General features: G+C 50.2%; 3 protein-coding genes across 3 annotated transcripts; all 3 read right to left on the bottom strand.

Annotated features, from left to right (window-relative positions):
• Positions 1-1,149: 1,149 nt before the first annotated feature.
• LOC308149392 (uncharacterized protein) lies at positions 1,150-6,393 on the bottom strand. Its single transcript, XM_080521116.1, has 4 exons — positions 5,926-6,393; positions 4,632-4,708; positions 4,237-4,546; positions 1,150-3,285 (listed from the first exon to the last, which is right to left on the bottom strand). The coding sequence occupies exons 1-4, from the start codon at positions 6,167-6,169 to the stop codon at positions 2,390-2,392; spliced, it is 1,527 nt and encodes a 508-aa protein (XP_080377242.1). The 5' UTR covers positions 6,170-6,393; the 3' UTR covers positions 1,150-2,389.
• Positions 6,394-6,583: 190 nt separating this feature from the next.
• Positions 6,584-7,966, bottom strand: LOC308149292 (uncharacterized protein). The gene has a single exon (XM_080520983.1). It carries the CDS (start codon positions 7,826-7,828, stop codon positions 7,415-7,417), a length of 414 nt encoding a protein of 137 aa, XP_080377109.1. The 5' UTR covers positions 7,829-7,966; the 3' UTR covers positions 6,584-7,414.
• On the bottom strand, positions 7,928-15,939 carry LOC308149179 (uncharacterized protein; the record flags this gene model as incomplete). Its single annotated transcript, XM_080520849.1, has 5 exons — positions 15,452-15,939; positions 14,846-14,976; positions 13,514-13,690; positions 8,913-8,970; positions 7,928-8,097 (listed from the first exon to the last, which is right to left on the bottom strand). Coding segments are annotated over exons 1-5 (825 nt in total), but the record flags the coding sequence as incomplete, so codon positions are not given.
• Between the last annotated feature and the right edge of the window lie 2,012 nt (positions 15,940-17,951).

Below are 17,951 nucleotides of genomic sequence, written 5' to 3'. Positions count from 1 at the left end.
GGCGGGGGTCGACAGGTCCGGGCGCCGCCGCTGAGGGTCCGGGTACATCCAGCCGATCCGCGCGCGCCTCTGTTGTGACTCCGAGGCAGTGCTGGTGTCGCCTGATGATGACGTCACCGTGTTGTCCCGTCCAGGTAGGAGGAGGAGGAGGGATCCAACCCTCTTCCCCAGACTACACTGTGCTTTGATTAAATATATATATATATATATATATATATATATATATATATATATATATATATATATATATATATATATATATATACTTCTTGTAATTTTTAACATCTTTACACCTCCGACATTTTAAGATCGTTTTGTGATAAATATTGTTCTCAAACTAATATTTGAATGTGACGGCGGTCAAGTCTGATAACTTTATTTACTGATAATCTGGCAAATTGTGTACTTGAGGCCCTGCTGACGTCGAAAACACAAGTATAGAATGCAACAGAATAGAACAGAGAGTAAAAGATAGTATAAATAAGCACATTGAAAACTAGAACTGCACTCGGCAGAGCGCAAACCTTCATCACCATGGAAACCAGTGGATTTAACGAAGGTTATTTGATCCACCACAGCGTTTGAATCGCCTCACGTTACCACTGATCGACTCACACGTTCACACTTGATATTTGACCGTTACCGCTGACCAGGGTAATGACGTCACTGCATCGCGTGGCCAATCAGAGGATAGGGAATTGAACGCCGAATGTTTTGGTTTGACATCAATCGTCTTTGGATAAAGACAAATATTTCCTGAAACTTTCATGCAATTCTGGCCAACAGTTTTTGCGAAAGCGAGGAGACAGACGCTGATCTCCTTTAATCTCCATCAGGTGCCTCTCCCATCTGCTTTGTATGAGATTTATTTTTACAGTTTTGGGGGATTTATTCAGAAATGGTTTGTTGTTAAGGGGTTGATGACAAATCATCCCTGAAGATTTCATGCAATTGTGTTGAATAACTTTCACAAAAACTTAGTTAAATCGAACAGACACAAAACCAATAAATAAATAAATAAGTGTGATTGATCCTGTCATGTCGCCAGTTAATTATCACATCTGTGTCAGGCAGTCATGAAAAACACATGTTTTTTTTTAAGGTTTTAATTTTAAAAAAGTATAAATACTGTTGAGGTGAACGTTGAAAACAGACTTTTGTGCAGTGCGATCCTCCGACTGTGACGCTCCGTCAGCAGCAGCTCGTCGTTTGAGGCGGCGTCACTGAGATTCAACAAGCAAATACAAAAAAAAAAACAACAAAAGAAGCTGCTTGACGAAAAGTAGGTCACAGAGATTTCAAATGAAACACAACATTTAGGAAATGAAAAAGCTCAGGAGCTCAAAACAAAGAGAAACCGCGGTCGGAAATTAATTAAATTGTTATTTGGTTGCAAATTTGACTTTTCAAATACATTTTGCATTTAATTATTTTTGTGTATTTCCAAAGATACAAACACAAAGTTCTCCTGGAGTTAAATTCAACCTTTACGATCCAACTTCTCAGGCTTGTCTGACTTCATATATGCAGGCTGCCGTGTAAATGAAGGTGTTCACTGATGTACTTGGATTACAATCGACATCTTCATGTTTTCTTATGGCTTTAGTCTCTGGAATATGATCCTCATGTCTCGTAGTCAGGCTGCCTTTTCAATTTAATCTGAAAAACCCACGAAGAATGACATGAAAACCTGAAGTTTTTTCCAGAACAAAATCAAATCACTTCTTTGCTTTGCTTGTCATCATCAGTTAAATTTGATCAAATTCCTTCAACACCTTTCTGAGTCACCTTGTTAACCGAGAGATCGACAGCAATACAAACCTTTTTCAAACTACAACTCACACTTTCCAAAATATGCACAAAACATGAGATAAAGGCCTTTTGTCACTTTCTCATTTCTGCTGTGTCGAATTTCTTTCTGTTTTGGAAGCATTGAAGTGACGACAGTTGAAATTGAGTTTTGTTCTGTGGTCACACAGTGACATCTAGTGGTCCAACACGGTATGCATGTTATATTTTAATATAGTTATTTAGTAGTCCCTCATTAGTGCCCAGAGGGGAGATTTCTTTACCATAATGACTCGTCGGCTGGCAGCCACACAGACGGGAGCTGAGGGGACCCACACTGGACGTTTTCTTTTTTTTTTTGGAGAACATGCAAACTCACAGAGAAAAGGCCCCGGTCGGCATGTGAACCGGAACATTGGCCATCTCGCTGCGAGGCGCTGACCGCTGCACCAATAGAAATCTCTAAGCATTTAGAAATGTGAGACCACGTCTCCCGTGGGAGGCAAAATTACAAAACTGTACGTGTTTCCAGTAGGGGGCAGCAGTGTGCCCGCTGTGCTCGGCGGTCTGTAGTAGCGCCGCCGCCGCCGCCGCCGGCCGCTCACTTCCCGGCGTGGACGCTCTGGTGGCGGACCAGGTTCCCCAGCACGGAGAAGCTCTTCCCGCACTGCGTGCAGCTGTAGGGCCTCTCGCCGGTGTGCACCGCCTGGTGCACCTTCAGGCTGCAGGCCTGCGAGAAGCGCTTCCCGCACAGGCCGCAGCTGTAGCGCTTCTCGCCCGTGTGCACGCTCATGTGCCGGTTGATGTGGCTGGACTGCGAGAAGCGCTTCCCGCACTGGCCGCAGCTGAAGGGCTTCTCGCCCGTGTGCACCCTCTGGTGGGTCTTCAGCTGGTGCGGGTGGAGGAAGGGCTTCCGGCACAGGTGGCAGTGGTAGACGCGCTGGCCGGCGTGCGTGCGCTGGTGCACCAGCAGGTCCCTGGAGGTGGAGAAGAGGCGGCTGCAGTGCTGGCAGCTGAAGCAGCGCTCGGCGCTGCCGCCGCTGCACTCCGACGAGCCGCTGGCGTACCCCGAGGTGGAGGAGTGGCCCGAGGCGCTCAGGAAGGGGAAGGACGAGGCGGCCGGCGGCGCCGGCGGGTGTTTGCGAGGGGGGGCCAGGGACAGGGCCACCTCCGGGGAGGAGAAGAGGTCGTCGAAGGAGCACGAGTCCAGGGGGCCGGGGTCCACCTGTGCCGCCTCGCCGGCCGCGGGGAGGCTTTTGGCGAGGGCGCCGCTGCCGACAGCGAACGCCCGAGACCACGGCGGCTGAGCCTCCAGCTTGACGGCGGCCGTCCAGTCCTCACACTTCTCCCCGCAGCTCAGCTCCGACAGCGCCGCGTCCTCCGCACACCGGCCCCCCGCCGGGGCCCGTCTGGGGCCGTCTGCTGCCGGAGGAGGAGGGTACGGACCCGACACCCCCCCCGGAGAGCCGCCTGCGGAGACCCGAGGCCGAGCTGCACCTAAACCAGGACAGAGGAAGACGTTGACCTGCAGGGAAACTCGTCTTGAGCCGGAATCCAGCATCGCTTCAAAATGTCCCGTTTTACATTAATACGTCATTACAAGAAACTTTGTCCAGAGTCTTATGAGTCTCATATAAAAGCAGACCATAGGAATCGGCCACGCATGTAAAATAATCCCGGATGAACCATAATAAATGTAATGAACAAAAATGTATTTATTTATTTCATTTTGGAATGCAGTGACCAGTAGTTACAACTTCTTTAGTTATGAAAGTGAACCGTGTCTCCATGTTTACGTACTGGACGATTACGTAACGCAGCCGTTTACTGCTGAATCATAATCAACAAGTTGAAGTTTCCCTCTAAAATCCTCTCCGGACTGTTAAAGATCATTGAACCTGTGAAGGTTCAATGATCTTTAAGAGACTGATGGTCATCACATGAGATCTACGTCGTAGGAGCTGCGTCTCAGATACGGGACGGATTTAATCATCAGTGAACCAGGGGGAGTTTTGGCTTTTCAACGCCAGAAACCCCCATCAAATATGGCCGACCGCTATAGGGCTAGGGTTGCATGAGCTAGCGTCCCATAAACTGCTTGGATGTTTAACCAAATTTAAAAACGGAAAGGAAACGCAATGTTTTGGCCCCGATAAGGCAGCAACGCCTTGTTAAGTTTGAGAAAAGTTCAGAATTTCCCCAGCAACGTCCTCACCGCGGGGGGTCGGACGGCACGAGCCGGGGTTTTAGAATTTCCCCACTCTGGGACCACCTTGGGAGCCACTATGAAAAAGTGAGGGTTGCAGGGACTCTGGGCGCTGTTGCCGTGGAAACAGGCCCCAAACAGTTTCACTTGTTCTAGTTAATGAACAGGACATGAGGCCATTTAAATTTATCAGCATTCAAAGTAGAAATATTGCGAAATGTCCCGGTGGTGAGTGTTCGTACCGCTGCAACTCAAGGTCTGGTCGTCCTGCAGCAGGCGGCAGCTGGTCAGATCTTCCTCCACCACCTCCTCCTTAACCTGCAGCGCTTCCAGCTCCACGAGCTCCGCCCTCACCACGACCTCCTGATCTCCTGGCCCCGCCCTCACCACGACCTCCTGGTTTAGTGGCTCCGCCCTCGGCAGGACCTCCTGGTCTCCTGGCTCCGCCCTCACCACGACATCCTGGTTTAGTGGCTCCGCCCTTGCCAGGACCTCCTGGTCTCCTGGCTCCGCCCTCACCACCACGACCTCCTGCTCTCCTGGCTCCGCCGGCTGACACACAGAAAAAAGGTCTTCCGTTTGAGTGACTACTTACAATTGAAAATCGTTTAACTTTTGAGAGGGAAGAGAAGCCGACCTTCGACTGATCGGGGATTTTCTCCTGACTTGTGGACTTGAGAGCTGCAGAGTCGTGTTCGTCTCCAAACTGATGATCTGTGGAGAGAAAACAAGGAGGTCGTTATCATAAGTTCATCAGCATGTAAGAATCTGCATTAGACTACAACCTCAAACATCCGATCCACTTAGATTTGAGTACTTTTTTACAGATATTGTAAAAACAGAAGAAACGGAGCAGTCGAATGTGAACACGCCTCCATTCAGTCTTTTTTCTGTGTTCTCATTTCAGTGAACGCTGGAGGTCCTCATGTGACAGGAGGACAACATCCTCTGCAAAAAGCAGAGATCCGGGTGAAGAGCTGGTCCGTGGTTCCAAGGCCAGGATGGAAACCCACTTGTTCCTCCGGTATCTGAGGTTCCACTATCGTCTCCACACACACTTTCCCAGGGAGGCTGAGAACCGTGAAGCATCGATAGTTGCTACACACACTCTGGTCCACCGAAGCAACTGTGGGAAACTCATCCTCTCCTGGGGCTTTGCCACCAAGGAGTTGTTGGACTACCCTGGTGTCCGTATTGAGCTGCAATCACAGGTACCAAGGATCTTCCTGCCATCACCGCTTCCACAATGGAGGACTTGGACAGAGTCCATTCAGACTCCAGGTCATAAACAGCCGACTCATGTGGACTCTTATCTATTTATCTTTTATATATATATAGCATGGAGGTTAAAACTGATATATGCAGTGTAATATTTAGTGCTACATACCACAGTGACCTGTGTTTATGTGTGTGTGTCACAACAGTGTGATGTATACCTGTCATTGCTGTGTGGAGGCAAAAGCCCGCGCTCCTGAGGAATGCTGGGTAATGTGGTTCTGTTAATAAAGCCTTTGTTCTAAGGCACCCAGTTGCGGTCCTCCTAATTGAAACATAATATTTAGGCCAATAAAAATCTATATTTTTTAATAATTCCCATCAATAGAGTGGGATTGGTGGGGTGTATCATATTAAATTAATTAGATCCATATCATATCTCATAACTGATTGATTCTTTGATTAAAAAAAAAAAAAAAAAAAACAAGTCGCTCCTCGTTGACTTCTAAAAAATAAATGAACATCACAGCGAACCAGTCGTTTGAGCGGCTCCTGACGGCTCCTCAAGATCCAGCTCCCGAGGAGAAGCCCGTAACACCGGAAGGACGTCCGTCATCAGCTAACACGGGAACGAGGAGATCCGAAACACCCTGCCAGTGTCAGGTACGACATGAAGCAAGGCTGGTGGAGACGAGTGGCCGGCGGCCGGAGCTCACCTGTCCGTGAACAGGTGACGAGCAGCGGCGGGAGGGGCTCCCCGTGGGGCCGCGGCCCCGCACGCACCTCCATCAGCCGCAGGCGGCTCTTCAGCGCGAGGTTCTCCCTCCGGCAGCGGGACACCTCGAGCCGCAGGCCGGCGAAGCCGTCGTCCACCAGCTGGCAGATCTCCGCCACCGCCGCGTTGGCCAGCACCTCCATGATGGAGGCCAGCTGGGAGTGCAGGTTCGTGTAGGCGGCCATGCCGTCGGTCGGTACCGGGTACCGGTTGCCGGTTACCGGGCGATGAGCAGCCTGCGGCCGGGCCTCTGTTCACGGCTTATCTCATCGGTCCAGCAGCGGCCCCCCTCCGGCTGATGGAGCATCTGGATGATGGATCATCTGCGGCGCCTCTTCTCCTCAGCGACGGTTTGTTTACATCCGCGTTGCTTCTTCTTCGTGTGAAGGATTTCCGGTAGATGTGGGTTTGTATCGCCACCTACTGCAGCGGAGCGGCACGTCTGCGAAGTCTTCAAACTCAGTGGTAAAAACAACCGAAATTATGATAAATAATTGTTAATATACGTTTATGATTCACCTTCTGTGGTCAATGTGATACAAATGGAAGCAAAATATATTTTTAATAAAATGCATCGGTGACATTTTTGTGCTTTCTGATCCATTTTATTGACTTCTTCCTCTTTACTTGATTTCACATTGCTATTTGAATGTTTTATCTGTATTTCATTGTGGTTTAAAAATAAAAATCATTATTCTAGTGATTTTGACATTTTTATTTTCTTCCTCAATTGTGATTGTCCATGCTAATGTTTCTATATCGGGGGTTTTTCCTTGCTTTTTGGTCGTTATTTGTTTTTTCTTGTACTTACTGTATTTAATCCACTTTAACTTCTATGAAAAGTGCCATACGAAATAAGTTTGAGTAATTTATTGATCTAGGGGAAACAAAAGTATATGTGACATAAAAATGCAAGTGTGAGTGCCGGAGCTGAAAAACCAGCTCAACTGTAATTCTGAAATGTAAGAAAAAGTCAAAGGACGAGTAGTTTAAGCAAAAGTTAAATGAGATAAAGTTAACGGACTGGTAGTTTCACAAAAATGTATGGAAGTGAAGCACGGTGGCGGCAGCATCATGCTGCAGGGACGGTACAGAGGGTTACGACTGATGCAGAGATGAACGGAAAAGTCCAGAGATCCAGGAGGAAAACCTGAACCAACCTGGACATTTACTTTGAAACTACTTGAAACTTTGAAATATCGTGACTGTTTTAACTTTATTTGATCCTGGAATCTCCCGAAACACACTGAGATCATTTTAAATAAACAAACGGATTAAATTGTGTTTAATCTAAATGCCGCAAGCTTTTTCTCCTCACTGACTTGATAATATTTGTGTTGTTGTTAAATCGTGAGCTTCTTGCAGACTGCCGAGTCGTCGTCGGGGAGAAGCCGGAACCTCCGCCCGCAGACGGAGGTTTTCCCGCGGGGCTACTTGGCGGCGTGCAGCGCCTGGTGGCGGATGAGGTTGCTGAGGAAGGAGAAGTTCTTTCCGCACTTGTCGCAGTGGAACCTCTTCTCGCCCGTGTGCACGCTCTGGTGCACCTTCAGGTTGGTGGAGGTGGAGAACTGCTTGCCGCAGTGGGGGCAGGGGAAGGGCCTCTCGCCCGTGTGCACCATCAGGTGGCGCTTCAGGCTGCAGAACTGTCCGAAGCTCTTCCCGCACTGGGCGCAGCGGTACGGCTTCTCGCCCGTGTGCACGCGCTCGTGGATGCGCAGCTGGCACTGGTGGGCGTAGCGGCGCGAGCAGAAGGTGCAGGCGAAGGGGAGGAAGGGCGGTGGCAGCGGCGGCGGGGGCGGGGCCGGGCCGTGGAGCCACTGGTGCTGGGAGGCCGCCGTTCCCATGGCAACGGGCAGGACGTCGAAGGCCGGGACGGAGCCGCCGTATTCTGCGCCGGCGTCGAACGCGGCGGCGCCCGGAGGCGCCTGCAGCAGCGCCGCTCCGTCGTCGTCTCCTCCACCACCTCCTCCTCCTCCTCCTCCTCCTCCTCCTCCTCCTCCTCCTCCTCCACCCGGCTCGGGGCCGGCGGGGAAACGGAGCGTGGCTGGGCGGAGTGACGCGGTGAATGTGGAGCACGTGGGCCGATCGTCACGCTGCCGCCGCGGCGACTCACCTGCACACAAACACCGACGGTTACAAACACCGGGAGCGGCGTGGGCCGCGGCCATGAGCAAGGCAGCAACTTCTTCCACCAACTTATATATATATATATGAGGAGGCGACGACGCGTTTGGCCAGACTTCAGACGTGAATGAAAGGAAGCTGCTCTGCTTTGTCTGGACACTGGAGGCTCCCCGAGGAGGGGGGGGGGTACACTGCATGTAAACATTAGTTTGCTGGTTGGGTTCCACCCCCCCCCCCCCCCCCCCCCCCTCAAAGGAACCGTCAAAGACTTTGTTTTTATTTTCTGGATGCGACACTCCATTTATAAATGATAGCATATTTTGGAAAACTTGAAATGATTTAAACATTTCAGAATTTATGGTTAAAAATATATCAAAAGGGAGAAAAGCGATCATACACATTTTACATTATACGCTCTAAGTGAAGTATTTTAATTTGAAAGTCATCTTGGGTTATAAGAACTCCAAGTCACAAACCAAACTATGAAAATGGTTTGAAACGCAGAACTTCGAGTCCTCATCCAAGATGGTGGCCGTGCTCCACTTATATATCAACTTATATATGTTGATGGGAGAAACACTCTTGGAAAAACAAAAAACGAAATCCTGCGATCAGTTAAAATTGGAAGCAGTGATCTTTGGAATCAACGCAAGCAGCAAACTAATAACATCCCAATATTTCAGGATCCGTTCAGGCCGTCAGGCCTACAAACTACCGTATCGATCAGACAGTGATCCCCTCTGTGGCCACCAGGTGTCACTGTGTCACAACAGAACCGCAGTGGTCCAGAAGCCGGGGCCGTACCTTGGTCTCGGTCCAGGCCGTGGTCCAGTCTGCTCCGGCCGCTCGCACTCGTCTGAGCCTGGACAGGAAGAAGACGGAGGAGTTTAGCGGAGAACGGACTTCACTTCACTGGAAATGAATGTCGGGAACTCACAAGAAATCTTCTTTATATTTGGTGGCGCACATGAGACACGCATGTGAATTAAGTCTGAGTATTGTGATGAAAATATGTGATAAATATAAAGTATATAAAGTTTCTGATGTAATGCCTATGTTTTGGGATTTGTACTAACTTTGTTCTTTCTCTCTTATTCTCTTCAGTTTTTATTTTTCCCCCAAAAGAACTATTGGATTCTGATCATTTTTAAAGTTAAATCTATTTTTTCTTCTACGTGCACCTGAATGTTGATTCACTGTTACACGTCCAGCATTTAACACTTGATCTTGGTTTGAGGGTTTAATTTCTTCCCCTCGTCCTCCGTCTGCTCAGACCTCCTGCGTCTCTGACTCGTCTGTAGCTCATCCGTGACTCGTCCGTAGCTCGTCTCTGACTCGTCTGTGGCTCGTTTGTAGCTCGTCTCTGGCTCGTCTGTGACTCATCGGTAGCTCGTCTCTGGCTCGTCTGTGACTCATCGGTAGCTCGTCTGTGGCTTGTCTGTAGCTCGTCTGTAGCTCGTCTGTGGCTCGCTTGTAGCTCGTCTGTGGCTCGTCTGTAGCTCGTCTCTGGCTCGTTTGTAGCTCGTCTGTGGCTCGTTTGTAGCTCGTCTCTGGCTCGTCTGTGACTCATCGCTAGCTCGTCTGTGGCTCGTTTGTAGCTCGTCTGTGGCTCATCCGTGACTCGTCCGTAGCTCGTCTATGGCTCGTCTGTGGCTCGTTTGTAGCTCGTCCGTAGCTCGTCTCTGACTCATCCGTAGCTCGTCTGTGGCTCGTCTGTAGCTCGTCTGTGGCTCGTCTGTGGCTCGTTTGTAGCTCGTCTGTGGCTCATCCGTGACTCGTCCGTAGCTCGTCTCTGATTCGTCTGTGGCTCGTCCGTAGCTTGTCTGTGGCTCGTTTGTAGCTCGTCTCTGGCTCATCTGTAGCTCGTCCGTGGCTCGTCCGTAGCTCGTCTCTGACTCGTCTATGGCTCGTCTGTGGCTCGTTTGTAGCTCGTCCGTAGCTCGTCTGTGGCTCGTCTCTGACTCATCCGTAGCTCGTCTGTGGCTCGTCTGTAGCTCGTCTGTGGCTCGTTTGTAGCTCGTCTGTGGCTCGTTTGTAGCTCGTCTGTGGCTCGTCCGTAGCTCATCTGTAGCTCGTCCGTAGCTCGTCTATGGCTCGTCTGTGGCTCGTTTGTAGCTCGTCCGTAGCTCGTCTGTGGCTCGTCTCTGACTCATCCGTAGCTCGTCTGTAGCTCGTCTGTGGCTCGTTTGTAGCTCATCTGTGGCTCGTTTGTAGCTCGTCTGTGGCTCATCTCTGACTCGTCCGTAGCTCGTCTGTGGCTCGTCTGTTGCTCCCCAGCCGACCAATCACGGCCAGCAACCGGCCTTATAAACGAAGCGTTGCAGCAGGGAAGACAAGCTCGTCTTCAGTCTGTCTTTATCAGGCGCTGACGTCTCTGACGTCTTCGAGGACGTGGGTCAGGGGGACTCGGGGGACTTTTCACTCCCGTAAGAATTGTTGTTGAAAACATGGGGTTCCTGTGCCGGAGCCTCCGTCACTGTTCTGTGAGAAACCAGCTTCTTGTTTCACTTTGGTTTGATTAAAGACATCGAGGCCTGGTTTTATTGCAGCTCTAATGTTTTGGGGCACGACCCTCAGTCCCAACCTCCATTTTTAATAAATCACTTTCTTTTGTCACACCACTTTGACTCCTTTCAATTATTTTTTTTACCGCAGGAGGAGCAGCGCCGCGGCGGCGGTAAATCTATCTTTAGCGACGCTCCTCCTCTCCGTCGCTTCGTGAGAATTCAGACGGTCGCCATCACGGTCCGGGGTTCACACACTCACTTTCACCAACCTTCAAAATAAGAGCACCGAGAGATTCCCAGGTGTCCGTTAAGCGTCTTACTGTGGCTTCATTGAACACGTGGGGGGGCCTGATTCCCCCCCCCCCCCGTGACCTTTGACCCCAAGGAAGAAGTGTTTTTATCAAGTGTTTGCTCAGGTAGCAGCTTCATGGCTCAACACTCTTATTGTGAAACATTTCAGCAGGACGGAACAAAGAGCCGAACCAAACACAGTCAGACCGAGGTTCTGTATTCATATTGTGTCACATCTTCCAACGTTCTCAGGGGAACGCAAAATAAAGAAATGGGACAAAGACCTCTTAGAGGCGCGAAATAGTTTGAACCCAAACAAGCGTTCAGAATCTGAAGACAAGTTGTATCGACAGAAGAGTTGAGGAGAAAAATAAAATAGGAAAAAGTGGATTTCCGGCGGCGGCTGTCAGGTTGAACTAAAGAGCTGCTTCACAGTGTCCCGGCCTCCACAGGGGGTCTGGTCCTCAGAGGGCCCAGCTCAGTCCTTTCACTACAACAACAACAACAACAACAACTATCCAAGGCTAAAAACAACAGTTTATTCAGCTCCTTGAGGCTGCTTGTCGTCGGACTAAAGAATCAAATCAAGAAATAAACCTTAACGCTCTCAATCATCCAGACCTGGAAAAACTAATCTAACACATTTATTTTCACGACTGTTTGAAAGAAAAAACAAAACAAAACAAAACAACAAACGGAGCACAGAAACTCGGCTTCTCACTGCGTCTAAAACACGAATCGTTGAAGAGTCCAGCGCGTTTCAGGGCGTCGACGTCTCAACGATCATTTTGTGACTCGTCACACCGAGACCGCCGTTTTCTACTTGACTTAACGGATCGAAAAGTTACATTTCCTGTCATAAAGTTCCCGTCCGACTCGACGCTTCAGAACATAAAGATACTTTAACCCCAGAAGCTCAAACACTTGATTTGAGAAGAACTAAGGAAAGTACCTGTTTATGCAGCAAGAACTTTTTGCTTGATACCAAATCTTGAAATAAGATTTTTTTTTTTTCTCGATTTAAGATTATACTGTAAAATCAAGGACATAAAATAAGCGAATATCTTTTAAAAACAATCCAAATTGTCTCTCGTGTCTAAAAAATATGATTTTAAATCATGGCAGGTGCCAATACTAAGAATTCCTGGTAGAGACACTAGAACCTCCTCAGCCCTTCTCCAGCTCTTCAGTTATCATGTGGTTCCATACGGCTTCACCCTCCGGTGTTTCGGTTTCACTGGTTCCCCTGTTAACTGGTGCCTCCTGCCTCCAGCCGCTGGCGGCAGCTGATGATCAAAGGGAACGTCAGGAACCAGGAGAGCAGCCGGTCGAGGGACGAACGCGTGGCGGAAAAGACTAAAGGGGACGAGTGGAAAAGTGCCAAAGCTGAAGACAGCCGGTCGTCCCGGGGGGACAGCCGGTCGTCCCGGGGGACACGTAGAGACGACGTACCGCCGCTCTGGTTCTCCGTCAGTTCTTAAAGTCACGAGCCCGACGTCGTGTCACAGAGAGAAGAAGAAGACGACAAACGTTCATCACGTGATTGTTTTTCTAACAAGTTCACCTCCTGCCGTCGCAACGGCCTTCAAATGTTCTGCTTCTCGTTACGAGTTCTTTGGACTCGAGCTCAGAGGACGGAGGTCCCGGGGACAAAGTCCCCGTTACTGTCCTGGTTGTGTGAGGACGGAGGACGGAGGTTAAAGTCCCGGTTGTGCGAGGACGGAGGTTGCAGGTTAGAGTCCTGTGAGGACGGAGGACGGAGGGTAAAGTCCTGGTTGTGTGAGGACGGAGGTTGCAGGTTGCCGGTTAAAGTCCTGGTTGTGTGAGGACGGAGGTTAAAGTCCCGGTTGTGCGAGGACGGAGGACGGAGGTTGCCGGTTAGAGTCCCAGTTGTGTGAGGACGGAGGTTGCAGGTTGCAGGTTAGAGTCCCGATCTCTGCTGTGTGTTGAGCAGGCCCCCCCGGCCCCCCCGGCCCCCCCTGGCCCCTCCCCGGCCCCCGCGCCGTGTGCTGGATCTTCTGGTGCCTCTTCAGGTTGCTGGGGTGGGAGAAGCGGCGGCTGCAGACGCCGCAGCTGAAGGGCCTCTCGCCCGTGTGCACGTTGCGGTGGATGTCCAGCTGACTCTGGCACACGAAGCTCTTGCCGCAGAGCACGCAGGCGTAGGGCTTCTCGCGGCGGTGCCGCGCCACGTGCTTGTGCAGGTCGGCCTCCAGGAAGAAGCGCTTGGCGCAGCTGGTGCAGCCGTACGGCCGCTCCATGGTGGCGGCGCGGTAGAAGGACAGGCGGAGGTCGGCGGGGGGCGTCCCCGGAGGGGGGAGGGGGGGGGGGCCGCGCCGGGCGGAGGTCCGACTCCAACCTGGCGCACTGAATCATGGGAGACGTCGTCCGCTCTCTCCTGGCGGCGTCGGGCCACGCCGACGGCTCTCCTCCGTCGATGACGATCACGTCGGCCTCGGGGGGTTTGGGCGCGGCGGGCCGCGGACCCGGCCTGCCGCCGCGGAGCGGCGCGGCGCCGGCGTGGCCGCGTGCGAGCCGCGGCTGGGAGCCGTGCGGTGAGTCATTGCTGCTGTCAGTTGCAGGTGTCATGGCGGCGTCAGATCCACTGACCTCCGTGTCGCTGTGGCGGCCGCCCGGCCGGCCGGGGCTGGAGGCCTGCGGGGCGGCAGCGGCGCCGCCTCCGGTGCTCTGCGCCTCGTGGTCGGCAGGTCTGATGTCTGTGGCGCCCTCCACCTTCACGATGAGCAGCTCCGCCTCCTCCTCCACCTCCTCCTCCGGCTCTGCAGACTGAGAGGAAACCAGCGTCAGCCTCCGTCACCCACACCAGCCTCAACAAGCCTCCGCCACCCAAACTAGCCTCAACAAGCCTCCGTCACCCAGACCTGACTCAACAAGCCTCCTTCACCCAGACCTGACTCAACAAGCCTCCGTCACCCAGACCTGACTCAACAAGCCTCCGTCACCCAGACCTGACTCAACAAGCCTCCGTCACCCAGACCTGACTCAACAAGCCTCCTTCACCCAGACCTGACTCAACAAGCCTCCGTCACCCAGACCAGCCTCAACAAGCCTCCGTCACCCACACCACCCTCAACAAGCCTCCATCACCCAGACCAGCCTCAACAAGCCTCCGTCACCCAGACCTGACTCAACAAGCCTCCATCACCCACACCAGCCTCAACAAGCCTCCGTCACCCACACCACCCTCAACAAGCCTCCATCACCCAGACCAGCCTCAACAAGCCTCCGTCACCCAGACCAGCCTCAACAAGCCTCCGTCACCCAGACCTGACTCAACAAGCCTCCATCACCCAGACCAGCCTCAACAAGCCTCCGTCACCCACACCACCCTCAACAAGCCTCCGTCACCCAGACCAGCCTCAACAAGCCTCCGTCACCCACACCAGCCTCAACAAGCCTCCGTCACCCACACCACCCTCAACAAGCCTCCGTCACCCACACCACCCTCAACAAGCCTCCGTCACCCAGACCAGAGTCTCTTTCTACAGTTTTTTTAGCAAATCAGACTCAGAATTCTGACTTTTGTCTCTGAAGTTTAAATTTATTTCTAAAAGTGACAAAACGTCGGACCTGAGAGACGGAAAATACTGTAACGACCTCACCTCACCTCACCTCACCTCACCTCACCTCACATGTCTGTTGAAGATATGTATTTCTTCATTGATCTAAGGTTTAGAGACAGTGAATTTGGGGTTCTCATCATCTGTGAGCCACAATCATCCAAATGTCAAGAAATAAAAGCTTGAACTATTGATTCTGTGTGTAATAAATCAATATAATATTTGGGTTTCCGTTTTTGAACCAAGTGACCAGAAAGATCAAAGTGTTCTTGCTCGATGTCCCAGTGGACCAGGTACAGCTGTGGTTCCCAGCGGGGGGGGGGGGGGGTCCACACCTGTGGCGGCGTGGGGGGACTGTTACCTCGGTTTTGGTGGTGGTGACGACCTCCTGATCCGGGTCCTGGTCCAGCTTGATGGTCTGAGTCTTGTCTGCCGACTGCTGAGCTGCAGGGCCCCGGTTCAGGAACCTGGTTCTGCCCTGCAGGGGGGGGCCTGGCGGGACAGGGGACAGCAGAGAGACATTGTACACAAAGTGGACGGACGCAGTGTTGACAAAAACCAAGTACAGATCATTTGGTGGCCTCATGATCTAATTATTTACCTAATTATTTTTGATTCTTAACTGTTTGTTGGTGTGACTTCATCAATCCCAAGCCGGGCCTTGGTCACACCCCAGGGGACAGTTATTACCTCGTTTATTACACCTCTGTGAGTTTATAACAGGACCTGTGACAGTCGGTGCAGCAACACCTGACCGATCTTTTTTTTTCATTGTGACGATCTGTTGACAATTCCATGTCATAACGTGGGAAACGACGAACTCAAGCGTCTGATTCCACAAACTTTTTGGCCGAACACGAACTTGCAAAGTGTTCGAAGCCCCCCTGTGCGGCCGCCCGACACTTTCGACCCGTCGAGCCTCCGGTGTTCCGGCAGACCGCCGTCCCGGGGACCGGCGCACACCTACCGGCCGCCGAGTCTCTGCTCTGCCGGTGGAGGAGGCGCGCGCCGGGGAAGCGGATGCCCGCGCCGCCCTCGGCTCCCCTCACCCTCTCGGCTCGGTACCGGGCGACCTGCAGCTCCAGCAGCTTGACCTTCCGCCGCAGGAACTCGTTCTCCTTCTGGCTGCGGGACACGTCCAGCTGCACCACCGCGTAGCCGTCGTCCACCACCTTGCAGATCTCCGCCACGGCGGCGTTCGCCAGCACCTCCATGATGGAGGCGATCTGCGAGTGGAAGTCCGCGACGGTCGACATGGCCTCGCTGGCGGCGGCGGCGCCCTGGCGCGCGGCGGCCGGCTGCTTCTCCCGGGCAGTGAGCGGAACGCGGCTCCGCTACCGGAAACGCATCCCGCGGTGGTTTTAGAGTCCAGTAATAACAGAGAAGGGCCTGAACAACAAGCCTGGAAAGTCTGTGTTGGTATGACAACAAACAGGAAGCACACGGCACGACGCGGAACTCTTGCAGCGCCCCCTCCCCCCCTTCCCCACCTTCCCCCCCCAGCGTCCACGAGTGGAACGACACTATTCTAACAGCGCCCCCAGCGTCTCGGGGCGGAACTGCACCACTTCAATTCTTTTAATTCATTTCAATTGATTGTTTTTTTGTAAGGTTTGCAGGCTGAATGATTGATTTATCATTCACGCTATTAAAAGGAAACAGGAGGAAATTTTATGTTTGTTCGCCAGATTATTTCAGTTTGAGTAGAGAGCTTTGTTCCTCCCCAGGGGGAAACACAAACTTACAACAGCTCAAGGTAAAAGGTGCAGAACTTATAAAATTAAGGAATTAAAATATGTAAACATATGTAAATATCTAAACAAGAGCAAAAAAGAGCACAAAAAATAGAATATGTAAAAATAAAATATAAAACAGTTTAGTTTGTTTATGCATCTGTTCAATGACATTTGGGTTTAATTAAAGCGGGATTGGTTTTAGGTAACGACTACTGGAGCGAGTATTCATTTTCAATGTGTGATTTCGGTGAGAAATTGAAGCGTTAACGTTGCCATAGAGATACAACCGCTGAAAGACACTGAAGATAGTCAAGTAATACTTATCATATATGAGAGTATGAGTCGTAAAGAACTCTGGGCCATTTCAAAGGGTCTTTAAATCACTACATCCCTAAAAGGGGTTTTAATCATCAAAAGTATTTTGCTTGTATATAAAATAAAGAACAATGACATGATTTATGGATGTTTTTCTTCTTTTAAAGTTGCCATGGGTTTGTCATGGACATTTACTCCCTTCCCGCTGAAGTAACTACAGTTACTCTCTCTCCATTCTTGTCATTTGTTTTGCTTCATGTGCCAAACATTGTCACTGGATGAATGAAGCTGACCTCTGACCCCGAGGCGACACTGTGGTTGGCAAAATGCATGTCTCAAGCTGCACTGTCACATTTTTAAGTCAAACGACAGTTGATTTCTCTGTGATTTACCTGTAAAATGTGCAACTAATCTGCAAAACTGAGGTCACATGAAGACGAATAAGTTGATGTGGTAACTTCTACTAAAACAAATAATATCATAATGCAGAAAGAAAATAAAGTTGGTGTTTATATGAGTTGATAAGTTTGATGATGATGACGATGGGAGTTTTTATTAAATAAAGGCTCAGTTGACAGGGTTGTGTAAATATTCATTATTTTTTACATTTTCTTAAGCTTTGTTCTCGTCCTTGGTAATATTGTTTGAGGGAAAAATTGAGAAAAATCAAACTTTACTAACTTTGTTTCTAGAGTAGTTTAAAATCAATCTAATATGAAAACCTGCAATCAATCCCATTTGGAATAAAGTGGTAGGCAATTTTGATTTGCAGCGTTTGAAACATCCGTGCGCACATTTTGCATTTAATTTGAAATAAATACTCAACAACTTTGAAAAGTTACTTGACCTTCGTGCACAAACATGTCAACATGTTTGCTGTGCGGCGTGCCTCAGGGAAACGCCGGTGCCTCCTCAGCCTCATTACACATGAAACCACAAGTGACTGCCACTCAAAGGTGTTAACAAACATTTAGCAACACATGATGCAACAGTATTACACGTCAGTGGACTCGTGTCTGAAAAAAATAAGGTGTTCCATCTGCGATAAAAAAGTTTATTCTACTTCATGTTTTGCTGCATGAAAGCAGAAACCTGCTCAAAACCCCTTTTTCCTGCATCCGTTTGTATGAACAAACAGATGCAGGAAAAAGAAAACAAGCTGATGGAAGCTGAGCGTTTCACCACTATTTACTACGAGGTCAATGCAAAAGGAGCTTACAACTGGAAATGAATTGCTTATAGAAACAATGAAAATATGGTCAACAATACCAACAATTAAGAAAACTAACATGTGTGCAGTCTTTGCATAACAGAGAACAACTGAAACTAAATCTAAATCTATAGATCAACAGAAGAATTAAAACAATGTTTGTGAGAAAGCACCAAAGAAAACTGTTTCCACTTGAAATGACTGTA

The sequence above is a fragment of the Blennius ocellaris genome (genome assembly GCF_963422515.1).
Source record: "Blennius ocellaris genome assembly, chromosome: 3".
NCBI lineage: Eukaryota > Metazoa > Chordata > Actinopteri > Blenniiformes > Blenniidae > Blennius > Blennius ocellaris.
Note: the sequence above shows the minus strand (reverse complement) of the source record. Positions and strands in the feature narration are given on the sequence as shown.